Source organism: Pogona vitticeps, chromosome 6 (assembly GCF_051106095.1).
Source record: "Pogona vitticeps strain Pit_001003342236 chromosome 6, PviZW2.1, whole genome shotgun sequence".
NCBI lineage: Eukaryota > Metazoa > Chordata > Lepidosauria > Squamata > Agamidae > Pogona > Pogona vitticeps.
This window is the reverse complement of record NC_135788.1, coordinates 112,702,501-112,715,424: the sequence shown is the minus strand read 5'-3', so window position 1 is coordinate 112,715,424 and position 12,924 is coordinate 112,702,501. Positions and strand designations below refer to the sequence as shown.

The 12,924-nt window shown below is 45.5% G+C and overlaps 1 protein-coding gene and 1 long non-coding RNA gene across 2 annotated transcripts in view; both read right to left on the bottom strand.

Moving 5' to 3' along the window:
* LOC144583411 (uncharacterized) overlaps window positions 1-12,924 on the bottom strand; it is a 409,702-nt gene that overhangs the window by 354,886 nt on the left and 41,892 nt on the right. The gene's annotated exons all lie outside the window — the stretch shown is intronic.
* Window positions 2,343-11,073, bottom strand: LOC110086423 (cardiotrophin-2). Its single transcript, XM_020807324.3, has 3 exons — window positions 10,589-11,073; window positions 9,311-9,453; window positions 2,343-6,523 (listed from the first exon to the last, which is right to left on the bottom strand). The coding sequence occupies exons 1-3, from the start codon at window positions 10,602-10,604 to the stop codon at window positions 6,062-6,064; spliced, it is 621 nt and encodes a 206-aa protein (XP_020662983.3). The 5' UTR covers window positions 10,605-11,073; the 3' UTR covers window positions 2,343-6,061.

Below are 12,924 nucleotides of genomic sequence, written 5' to 3'. Positions count from 1 at the left end.
CATTTTAATTCCCATGACTTAATGTCACGGAGGAAATTTTGGAAAAATAGAACAAGTCGGCAACTGCAGCCCTTTGGAGGGTGGGATGGCCTTTTTTTTTTTTTTAACAACGAGTCCCACAATCACTCACCACTGGCTATTCTGGATAGGCCAGAAAAACATCTCAGGCCATCAGTGACCACTTCTGATTGAAAAGGTAGCTAGACTCAGCTGCTTGGTGCTGGTAGTCAAGTCAGATACGCCAGAAGGGGCTCAATGACGACAAATGGGACTCATCAGAGAACTATAGGGCAGGCCCCGAAACCATTGGAGCCACTATTCCTGCTATGGTGGGGCAACAATAGAGAAGCTGGCCCTCCTGAGTTTCGGTCTGTCATTAAAGACATGGTAGGAAGCCTGCCCAGATTGGGCAGAATGGGGGTGGATGGGTTTAAAACAAGTCTAGGGATAAATTGTACCTAAGCTCCTCCAAGAGGGGGCAGCAGTGGCCAAGTCTTGGTCCAAGGGGTGGGATGTGAGTCTTGGGGGGGGGGAAGGCTTGAAATACACATTACAAAGGAGAGGAGACAAAGAGAGAAACCCAACACTGCCATACTCTTAGAGAACATATACAGCAGACAGTTTCAAATCCCACGTTCCCATAGGCAACACCCAGGATTCCTGGCTTGCTTCCTTCCTTTCTTTCTGTCCTACCCTGGAAGCTGCTCAACGATATTAGAAGGGGGCAGGAATGAGTCACTTTTGAGGAAAGGAAAGTGAGAACGGTCCTTGTAAATAGCCTTTGATGAGACTGAGCCTGGTAGGCTGCTTTGCATACTCTCAAGACGTACAAGGTGGTTGTTTTTCCTTGTTTTTATTTTGTTTTGTTTTTTAGTGCCAACAACCTGCTTCGAAGGAAAGAGCCTGCCAACCACAAACTCATCCCTTTCGTTCCCTCTGTCATGATGTTGAACAAAGGGCTTATCTGTTTGTGAGGGGCCGTGTTTGCCGTGTGGCAGTTTGGACTGCAGGGGATGTGTCGCCATGGCAGCGTGGGAAGCTGCCTGACCTGCTGGATTGAGGCAAAGGCCAAGAAAGCTGCAGGTGAAGCTCGGGGAAAAAAAAGTTATTCTTTTGGACTCCCGCTCCAAGAATTCTCCTGGCCCCACTGATCAGTGGGGCTGGCTGAGCGGCTGTGGCTAAGGGTGGGATCACACAGGGAAAGTGGATGCAATTCGCATCCCTTGGACGATCTATTCCCCAACAATCAAACAACGTATAGGGAAATACGTACCAGTCCAACCCCCAGCTCATGGCCTAAAAGATCCAGCTGTAAAGCTTCCACTTTTGGTGGCCGAGCTGCGTGACTCCCTGGCAGACAGAAGTAGAGATGGGCACAAACCAGCCATTTGGCGATTTATGATGGTTCGTTCTTCAGATGCACAGGGGTTCCATGGGCTTCCTTCCTCCGCCTCCTCCGCCCACTCAGAGGAAGAAGCGGAGCAGGAAAGCCCAGGATGCTGCCTCTGATTGGGCACCTGCTGGAGGAGGTGGAGCCGGGATAACCACAGAACGCCAGAGAACGAACCATTACAAACCCCTGAAATTGCAGTTCGTGCCCATCTCTAGACAGAAGAGATGCTTTAAGGGAGATTGGACACGCCTGTAGCCATCTGATCACACCCTAAGTTAACTCACAGTGCCAGCACTTGAATATCAGAATAATTTACAGAGCACCTTTCTTGCTTTGGAAAGACATCAGATGGAGACTCTAGGAAAATAAGAAATCTAGTGTTTAACAGAGAAGTACCTTGGGACGTGGTGGCGCTGCGGGCTAAACCGCAGAAGCCTTGGTGTGCTGCAGGGTCAGAAGACCAGCAGTCGTAAGATCAAATCCACGCGACGGAGTGAGCTCCCATCACTTTGTCCCAGCTCCTCGCCAACCTAGCAGTTCGAAAGCATGCAAATGCGAGTAGATAAATAGGTACCACCTTGGTGGGAAGGTAAACAGTGTTCTGTGTATAGCCGTGCTGGCCACGTGACAACGGAAACTGTCTTCAGACAAATGCTGGCTCTACGGCTTGGAAACGAGGATGAGCATCGTGCCCCTAGAGTCAGACATGACTGATTAAAAATGTCAAGGGGAACGTTTACCTGTACCTTGTGATAGGGAAGAAGATAAAGAATCTTAGTTCCATCAGAGAGCCAGAAATGTCTTCTGCCTCTCATGAGCAGGCAAGATGTCTCCTCTGTTCTCTCTAGGAGAGGCTCAGATAATAGTATCGCTCAGAAACATCAAGCTAAGCTGACGGAAGGTCAACATAAGCCAGACCAGGCAGAATATCATTCAGAAAGCTCAAGGAGTACCGGATCTCTCCATGGGCTCATTTTAATGTATCTTCAATGTAAGCTGTGTTGCACCCATTGACTTCCAACAGTTTCTCATCCTTTGGAAGTTTGGTGAAAAATGGCTATAGTCATTTCATTCCCGGACCAAATGCTCTCAGCAAATAGGGCTGCTAAGTTCTCAGAAACTTTTTTCAGTCTTTTTTGCAGGGAGCTCAAAATGGTTTACACATTGGTATCTCTTCCAAGCAAATTACAAGATCCAGACAAGCTTATCTCCAGTAGTAAAGCTACAACATGAGTCTTAAGACCATTCTCTCAGATCCTGTCATTTTTTGACGTAATTCTCAGTGTTTATTACAGCTCTTAATCTAGTTTTGTACAGATAGACTATCGCTATTGCACAAACCTCTGTATTTCCAAGACAAACAGAAACAAACATGTATTTTTTTCAATAGTGTGAATTTTATTATACAAAATAAAATCTCATATACAAAAATCAATCACACTCCTAAAGAAATTCTGCAAGAAACATAGGTACCAAAATATACTGTTTTCAACTATTATATATATAATAACATTCCAAAAAACAGGATGGGTGAGGAGAGGGAATTGTTGAACAGCCTGGCCAGGTAGAACTGCAGTCATTCAGAAAGTGGAGAAAAAACGTCTCCATCAATTGTCAGCTCAGAGCCAGCATTGAGCTGAAACACATGGTGGGGGCTCATCTCTGTGCCTGCTAGACAGTTGGATGATAGCAAGATAGTGGGGGAGAAGGTAGGTTATGCCAGAAAGAAAGTGTGGTGGTGGGGGAGGTATAGAGAAATAAAGGAGGAGGAGGACATAGTAGAGAGGGAGGGAAAGAGAGGGATGATAGACATGATGAGAAAAGATGGAGAGATAGGGAGAAATATTGTAGGGAGAAAAAGAAAAGTGTGGCACAGAGCTGGAGAAAAGGGTGGTGGAAAGAGAGGGGCAATGACAGAGGCAAAAAAGCATGCTGCTAATCTACCACCCCACAGTACTTAAAGCACTCTCTGTGAGGTTTACAATGTTTAATTCTACAGGTTATACATTGCTCCTGCCCGCAGGAAGCTGGACACTCATTTTACTGACTTCGGAACGATGGAAGTCTGAGTGAACCTTGAGCCAGCTCTCTGGGATTGAATTCAGGTCCTGAGCAGAGTTTTGGCTGCAGTACTGCAGTTTAACCACTGTGCCATTAGGCGGAAAATAGTTTGCAGAGAGAGAAGGCAGAAAAAAGTTTTCAGCGAAAGAGAGAGAGAGATTAAGAAGGGAATAGCAGAGAAAAGAACCCATATGTGACTTAAATCTCATTGCACTTCAGGCCTGACAAAAACATATACCTTGTTTAACACATAAGCAGGGAGCTGGTGATCCCATTTCACGTCACTCAGTCCACTCCTACTCCCAGATCAGATGAGATATTTGGGTGTAACTCACACATGCATCTACACAATACCTATTGCACTTGTGAATAAGGGTCATCCCAGAGACAGCTCAACTGGCCTAATCAATCACTTTAATTGCAATGCTGTTTTGAGGGGAGCCAGTTCACTTGCCCAATTGCCAGTTCCTTAAATGGGTGCAACAATTAAGAGTGGATAAATTAAGGGATGAGCGTTCATGTCTCAGGATTCCCTGCTGGAAGTGTGAGTTACATCCATGGAAAAGACTCAATTCTGCTAAGAAACTTCCCCCAGACATCAATTTAACAATATGTTACTGTCTTTATTCTCACATCTATATTATTGCTTTGCTTCCATTCTCTTGCCGGGAGATTTATTTTTATTTTTCTGTTCTTCTGAAAGGTTCTAAAAAAAAATAAAACTCCGCAGCATTGCACAACATTAGAAATAAAGAATAAGTTACAGTCTCACCTTAAATAGTCTATAAATAATGCATGTAAACTTTATCGGTCACATAAATTATCATCATTATTATTTGTAACATTTTCTCCTGCTGCTCGTAGCAGCAGCAGCAACAACAAAGGTCCCAGAACTGCTTAGAAAGATCAGTACTGTAGTCCTTGCTCTGTGCTTTGCAATCTAAAAGACAGTGTGGTTGTGTTCCGACCTTATTTGTTCTGTTGTAGAAATAGAAGGGGAAGATATGGAGGCAGTGACAGATTTTACTTTCTTGGGCTCCACGATCACTGAAGATGGCGACAGCAGCCATGAAATTAAAAGATGCCTGCTTCTTGGGAGGAAAGCAATAAGAAACCTAGACAGCATCTTAAAAAGCAGAGACATTGCCTTGCCAACAACGGTCCGCATAGTTAAAGCTATAGTTTTTCCAGTAGCGATGTATAGAAGTGAGAGCTGGACCATAAAGAAGGCTGACCGCCGAAGAATAGATGCTTTTGAACTGTGGTGCTGGAGGAGACTCTTGGGAGTCTCCTGGACTGCAAAGAGAACAAAACTATCCATTTTGCAGGAAATCAACTCTGAGTGCTCACTGGAAGGACAGATCTTGAACCTGAGGCTCCAGTACTTTGGCTATCTCATGAGAAGAGAAGACTCCTTGGAAAAGACTTTGTTGTTGGGAAAGTGAAAATAATATTTGGAAGATGTCTAGTTGAGCAGAGGCTAAACCTCAGTGGCTGAAGACAAAGGTAACAAAACCGGGGCACTCCCAGTTTCTTTTTCTCAGGACATTGCAACCGAAGCAAGAAGTGTGTGTGCCAGCTAGGAACTGAAAAGAATTTCATTGGATTACTTTCTCGAGGAAAGCAAAACTGACGAGTTTTGGAGCACCATAACACCTAACAAGTTTTATTTGGCATAAATTTATCAAGAGTGTGGTCCACTTCATCACAGCCAGCTGCAGGACACGAACCTTTTCTGTTTTTAATGGACCACAGGATTCTTTATGGGTTCGTTGCAAGAGATGAACATCACTGCCCACCTTGGTTTTTCAGCCAAAGTTGTGTTTTCATTCTCGCTGCAAGAACGGATAGATCTCGCCTTGAGAATTCACACAGCAGGTGTTTCAGGCAGACCAAATGCCTGTAAAACTTGTATGCACTTTTTAAAATGAGAACGACAAAAATGCGATGAGGGCCAATAAATCAATGAGGGAAAACGTTTAAATAAAAGCGTACGTGAGGGGAAAAAAATTCCTGCCAAAAAAGACAGCGATTTGAGATTGGGAAGAAAAGGAAAGTCTCACAACCCAGAACAAAACCAGGATAGGAACAAAAGGCAGACCAGAACAGAGAAATTGAATAAAACCAAATTCTGAGAGGTTTTTCATATCATTAATGCCAGTGAAGCAAATTCTGGCTCAGCTCTCAGATTCATCTTTCCCTCCCTACTGACTCTTCAGGTGGGCCATTTCCCTTCTCAAGCACAGATACTTTAAGTGCCACATAAATGTTTATTCATAAATTGGTTAATTTTTGGCCTGATGAATATTTAAAAAGGAAGCTATTTCTGGGCAAAACCTTTCTGGGATTTGAAAGCAGGTCTTGGTCATGTGGCAGATGACTGTGGCCAATCAGAATCATGCACAACCAGTTTCTACTAAAATCCCGCAGCACGTTTTCATAGCTCTCTCTGGAGCAAACTTAAATTAACAAGGATACTCCATGACGAGATTGGTCCTGACATGCTACCTATGTTGTAGCTGTCTTCTTTGGTCCTCCGCCCAGTTTCCCTGAGAAGTCTGCAATAAGGAGTTGAATGTAGAAGTCACCCAACTCCTTGAGTAGTTCTTAACTTCGATATTTGTTCTGAAGAAGGGAGAAGTCTCGAACAGTCCGGTCAACCCACTGCCTGTACCTGTAACACACCACAGATCCTCGAAATTTCTTCTCAAAAGTGTCAGCTTCTGTAACCTTCATCATGAGCGGGTCCGTTAGGGGCGTGGGTGGAGAACCTAAGGAGCACATGATGCCTGTCAGGTTGCTGAGCAGGCCCTTGATATGCAGCTGGGTGGCCTTCAGCATCTCTAGAAGTTCAGTCTCATAGGGGTTGATCTCTAACTGGTCATCCCAAATCAGCTGCAGAAACTCAAAGAAGATGCTATAAACTCTATAGTTCTGGCCCAGGCGTTCCATGTCGGTCATGCTCCGCCATTCCAGGAAATGGATCGCAATAGTTGGCACACCGTCATAGTGTACTCGTCCTGTGTTGAAGAAGCCAGGTTCACTAAATGGGCTACCTTGATGACTAAGCTGGGATGGAAAGAAACAGAGGCATGCATTATATAAATGAGGTGATAACTCAGGGAGAGACGGAGAATTCAGTCTCCAACATGTCTTAAACCCAGGTTTTATGCTGGATGAGACTGACTGAAGTTCCCTGTCAGACCAGCAAGCTTCTGCTGCTGCAATCACTGATCATTCGCTGGAGACAACATATCATTTCAAATCTGGGAACTTGTTGCATGGAACTGAGTTCTGGTATTCTTTGATCTGAACCAACGTTTTTCATTCCTGACTTGCACATCTTCTCTTGCTGGTGAGAGAGGCCAAGTGGAAGGAAACAGAGTGTGTGGACCAGCAGGCGGCTTGTTCCCTGGTAAGCCAGGATTCTCTGGAATTCTGGCATACTCTTGGGCACACAAGGGGCTGGGGTTGGTTGGGGAGAAATAGAAGTATCATGAATATCATGTATACAAAGACCCAATCCTAGTATTAATAATCCTCTAATTGTTTGTAATTACGAAGCCCAAACAATACCCTCCATGCACAAGAGGGAAGAACCGATGGGATGCCAAGGTTTGCAAAATGGGGTGGCGCGAGGAATTGGAAGATAACCTCTAAGAGGAGGGATGGCTTACAAATATCAGAGTGAGGAATGGACATGCTCAATGGGTCTGGAATGCTGACTGACTGCTGGGGAAGGGAACAAGGAAACAGAGGACTGAATAAATATTCTGAACGTCAGCACACTATATTATGATAAAACCTTGGCCTAAAACATAATCCGAGGGCACGCAGACCAGCCATTTTGCTGAATCTGAAGCAGCTGTTGCTGTGGTAGCAATGCTTGAATGGGAGGAGCAACTTTGAAATGCCACAAAGGCTACATTTAGTTCAATAAAGCATTAAAGGTAAAGGTAAAGGTTCCCCTTGACAATTTGTCCAGTCGTGTTCGACTCTAGGGGGCGGTGCTCATCCCCGTTTCCAAGCCATAGAGCCAGCATTTGTCCAAAGACAATCTTCTGTGGTCACATGGCCAGTGCGACTTAGACACGGAACGCGGTTACCTTCCCACCGAGGTGGTCCCTATTTATCTACTCGCATTTTGCATGCTTTCGAACTGCTAGGTTGGCAGGGTGCAAATGTATGACGTGTGTATCTAGGCGCCTGTAGGCTTTATGTGCCCTGCCGAGTCCCCAGAAGACTCTTGTTGCCCAATATTTTTCCCCATTAAGAAAGGATTCCTGGAAGCCTTCACAAAGTGTGAAGCTCCTTTCAAGCAAACCAGAGGTGGACTTCTAGGCATTTCTGGTTCGGGCAGCTGTGCGGCCCATGGCGAAACCAGGAGGGGCCCTAAGGCTCACCAAAAAAGTCCTTCCCTGAAGTAAATATTTTGAAATGCCATCATTCTCCACCTCATTCACCCTGCACCTCTGTCGTGCCTTGGCCAAACCTCTCTCCCAACCACAAGTTACCAGGGAAACCAATATGATAACTTTACTCCCCAAGCTTAAGCGATAGGATTTCCAGTGGATTAAACACAACAGGCAGCCTGAAGTAGAATATGAGCCTTGGTTCGGGAAGGGAGTGCTAGGAAACGTCTTCCTTCCACGTCATCTCTCAGTACTCCTGAGGAACCACCAGTCCTGAGGAACCACCAGTCCCTGACATCTTCATTTCTTTGGAATTCTTCCTGGTGGTGGAGGCGGAACCACAGGGCCAAAGAAACAAGCCTCTTGTTATTTCCCGCTTCAGCCAACCGTAGTTCCTCCATAGAGCCATGTGCCAAGGCCCTGGGGTTACAATGACCTCATGACAGCTGTCATCTTATGCCCGGCAAGTTGCAGGAAGAAGGGCAAGGGAAATACTCGGGTGTCTGCCACACTGTCTGCAGAAAGCTGCGTAAAGACACAGAAGCCAATGGCAGCTTTGGAGGTGAACAGGTTTCTCCCTTCCTTCGGTTGTGTTGCTAAGCCAAGAAACACCTGTTGCGAAAATGTATTCGCGAAGGCCAAGAAACACCTGTTGTGAACTTTGTAGGCGAACCTTCGTAGCTCTTTTCTTCTGACAACACTGGTTTGCTCCAGAGGAGCCTGAGGGAAATACGTGACCATCAAGGAAATATATAATCATCATTTGCAAGATCTATAAAATTTTCAAAAACCCCGGGCTTTTTTGGGAGGAAAGGGAATAAAGTTTTAAAATAAAATTTTAGGAAAATAATATAAAGCAGCAATTAAAAAAAAAAATGTTTTCAGTGAACCCTTGATCAAGGATGCAACGTGTAGGAGAAAGGAAGCAGAACGACATTCTTTAAGACACACTCAAATAGTATATTGCAAACAGCCCATCATTGAAAGAGGAATTTCCTTAGCTGCTGAAAACATCTGATTGTCGCAGCAGGAGCTTTTTTCACTTCATGTCGTTTGTACATTAGTTTCCTTTTGTTTTGTGATGGCCATCAAGAATTAAACATACAGTGCCTTTGGAGATACAATGAAGGCCTGCGTAAAACAAATTCTCTGAAATTTCAACTTCTAGTGATACAGTACGCTATCTATAATATCTAGTTTGGCCCTCAGTTCAGGGGAGGTGCTAATCTAGCCTGCTTGAATTGAAGAGGAAATCTCTGAAAAACAGCAAAGTCTTTCCTGCCCATGATAGCCCATCTGTCTTTCAAGGAACCCAGGGTACATGAGGAGCTTCCAAGAAATCCCATCGTTTCTGAGAACGCAATTCAAAAGCCGTGGTGCAAAATATAATTGAGCTGCCCTCACCCTCCTCTCTATCCCCCATTTTGCAAGGCAGAACTCTTACATAGGTGTTCAGGAGGACCGTAGTGTTGGCTTGCATCAAGCGGACCAGGTTGTAGGTCTGGGTAATCGTTGCGTTGGCGCAAGAGCCAGGCTCAGGAGAAACCATGTGGATCAGGGCTACACCGACGGCCAAGAGGCTGCTGGCTGAAAAGAAATTTAAAAAAAAGAACCATCCATGTCAAGTCCAGCTTGGTGGGGAAGATTCCTGAATTCCAGTATCCCTTGCCATTGTCACCACCACCCCGTTTTTTTGTTCTGAGTCCTCTGGGCCTGAGCCACACAATGACTAATAGGGAGAATGCAAGGGTAGAAGGTGAAGCCGCTGCCCTTCCTCACTTAAACCCTAGAAAAGGGCCAATAAAGCAGGCGGTGACAAGAGGGAAGGGGAGCAGCAGCGACAAGCAATGGTTCCCCCATTCCCCCCCATTCAAAAGATTGTGGAACGTCCCATAGGGAAGCTCCCTGACCCCAAGAATCTGCTCAAAATTTAGAACACGAAAAAAACGACACCAATAGCTATATTGTCCACGAAACAAATACCAAAATGCATCCAGGGCTTACTCAGAATCGAGTTCCGACTACCTCCTGTCCTCCGTAACAGCATTCGTTTCTCCATTTCCATTTTCCCATTATTTCCATGAGTCTTGGGGCTGACTTTTCCTGACCTCATGAGTTGAGGCAGGGCCATTTTTTGAGCTTTTTTAAAGGGTCCCGGGTAGCGTATTGTTAATGACCTAGCACCTCTCCCTAAATGCACCATTGTGCACACGCACTGCCAATCTGACCTAACCCAAAACACAGCTGTACTGCTAGGGAGCATGGTGCATTTAGCAGCATTGTTAAACAGCAATAACATTTCAATTATCTCTCTCTCTCTCTCTCTCTCTCTCTCTCTCTCTCTTTTGCTTTTACTCCTATGAAGAAAAGCTGTGCCTTCTGGATGCACTGCATCAGTGTATCTTGGAGTGTGTCAGCACTAACACATAACGTAACAACTAACAAATACACATCTTGGCGCATACCAAGCATCCTTTTTACTGAGGCAAGCCAGATAGAAGGGCAACTAAGACATGACACTCGTGATATCACCTGAGGGTGCATCAGCCTGATCTACCTTCCAAGGGTTGTTGTCCTTGGACAAAGGGGGTTATTAAAATAAAATCCATGAAAAGCAACTAATACATCCATAGCTTTAACATAAAATCTGACACAGTCATATCGTAACATTCTGCACCATGTCCAAAAATGTGAAACACCACATGCTTTGAAATATACTTACCCAAGGAAAGGCACATTATTCTTTCACTTTAAAGTCTGGTGCAAGTTTTAAATCCTAGTAGAAATGCCAGGTTCTCTCTGTCACCCCCTGCTGATTGGTGGAGGTACTTCTTCCCAAAACTTTCTGTGATTGCCTTCCCTAGTGGAGGACGATGACCAAGGAGGACCTTCTTCCCTTCTTGGGTTTCCTCTGTCGCCACCCAGTGGAGGATGTTTGAATGTCTCTTTCCTGGCCTTTTTCACTCTTTCTTTGTCTTTCTCTTGGTACCAAGAGCTGCTCAGCAGCGCTGGCTTCTTCTGCCCTGGCAGCCTGCTGCTTCTGGTTGGCACATGAGCCCCACAGAAGCAGCCCTTTATAGGCAGCCAAGGTATTATCCCCATCTTCTGAAATTCCCAGCCTTCCTCCCCTCCCCTCTGTAGCAAACACCTCCTTCGAAAAGCGGGGGAAGAGAGAGGAGGGAAGGGGGCGGAAAGCACCCTGGCCATTTCCTGCACTCCTAGAAGACACTCATGCAAGGTGGTAGTGAGAGCAGTGATGTGAGAGAGAGGGAGAAGGGGTGGGGCTGATTGTGAAATGTGTTTAATTTCCTGCACCGAGAGAAGGAAGAAAAGAAGTGTGTGAGAGGGACGAACCAAAGGAGGAGAGCTTCTGTAAAACTTAAGAAGTGGAGAGTATTTAATTTCTTAACTACACGGGTTGGTCAAGTATCCAGTATGCTACTGATTCGACCAGGAAAACGGTGTTCCCTCTTTCACATTTGGACAGTGAATAAAGCCAGCAGTGGCCATTTTTTTCAGGAATATATTTGCAGTATTCCTTTAAAGGCCATTGTGCAAAGGTCTTCAAGTCATTTTCATACTCATGTTGTTGTTTAGTCATGTCCGACTCTTCGTGACCCCATGGACCAGAGCACGCCAGGCCCTCCTGTCTTCCACTGCCTCCCGGAGTTTGGTCAAATTCATGTTGGTAGTTTCAATGACACTGTCCAACCCTCTCGTCCTCTGTCGTCCCCTTCTCCTCTTGCCTTCATACATTCCCAACATCAGGGAGTCTTCTCTTCTCATGAGATGGCCAAAGTACTGGAGCCTCAGCTTCAGGATTTGTCCTTCCAGTGAGCACTCTGGGTTGAGTGCCAGGGTTCATACTCATACACCTCCCTAAATTCAAACCGTTTTTTGGAAGTTGCACTGAGGTCACTCAAGGCTCTTTCCATTTAAGGCACCAGTACAGTGACTTTTCTTCCCAACACCTTTTCCTCCCAGATGGGCAGCCACCAAAAACCCACACGATCTGAGGCCGACGGCAAAAGGAGCTTGGAAAAGTTACCTTTTGGGGACACAAATCCCCCAGTCGCCCTGTGGCTCTGCTCCGTGAGGAATCCAAGAGGAAAATGGTAATCATCTCCAACAGCCTCAAAATGCTGAGCTAAGGAGAAGCAGTGACAGTTCCCTCCCACCCCTAAGGATTGAGGCCTGCTTGGGGGACCAAGTCCCCTTCAGTAGCATTAGCTATTTTCACTCTCTCTCTCTCTCTCTCTCTCTCTCACTCACACACACACACACACACACACACACACACACACAGAGAGAGAGAGAGAGAGAGAGAGAGAGAGAGAGAGAGAGAGAGGGAAGTCCACAACTGCCAGTCAGGGCCACCACATTATTTGGGGCAGTTTGGGAGAAAGGATAAGAAAAGGAGCAGGAGGTTGCTAGGCAAATATCAAGAATATCACTACACATTTTTTAATGCGGGAGTTAAAGATAAAGGAGAGGAAGGGAGGGTCTGTGATGTGGGGCGGCCAAACCGGAAGGGTGTGGAAGAGGCTCAGACCCAGGTTCTGTCTGTTTAAGGCCAGAGCTGCAAAATAAATTTTCCTCCACAGACAACTTTCAGATGGCGGGACATCTTCTAAGAGATGCATTAGAAGAATGCATTGACATATATTATGGTAGGAATTGGTGTAAGCCCTATCTTGCTCATATATGTTCCTTCCATTGAAGAAACAAGCAGGAATCTCAAAAATGTCCCGTTACTTAGAAGGGAATCCAGCTATAAGAAACACTGCCTAAATACTACATTATCCAAATTCTCTCTCTCTTCCCCCCTCCCCCCGTCAATCTCTACTTGCTGCAGGGTTTGTATATGTTCCAGAGTGGTACAACTGGCAGAAACTCAACAGGTGAAGTTCCCCTTGTTACTGTAACTCCATGCCTGTTGTGTTTTGTCCCATGCCACAGCTGTTAAAGATGGAGAAACCATTCCAGAGGGGCCAGACATGAGCAAGGAAGAAAGGTGGCCTGACCTTCCATTCTTTATTCATGCCATTCACTTCCTCC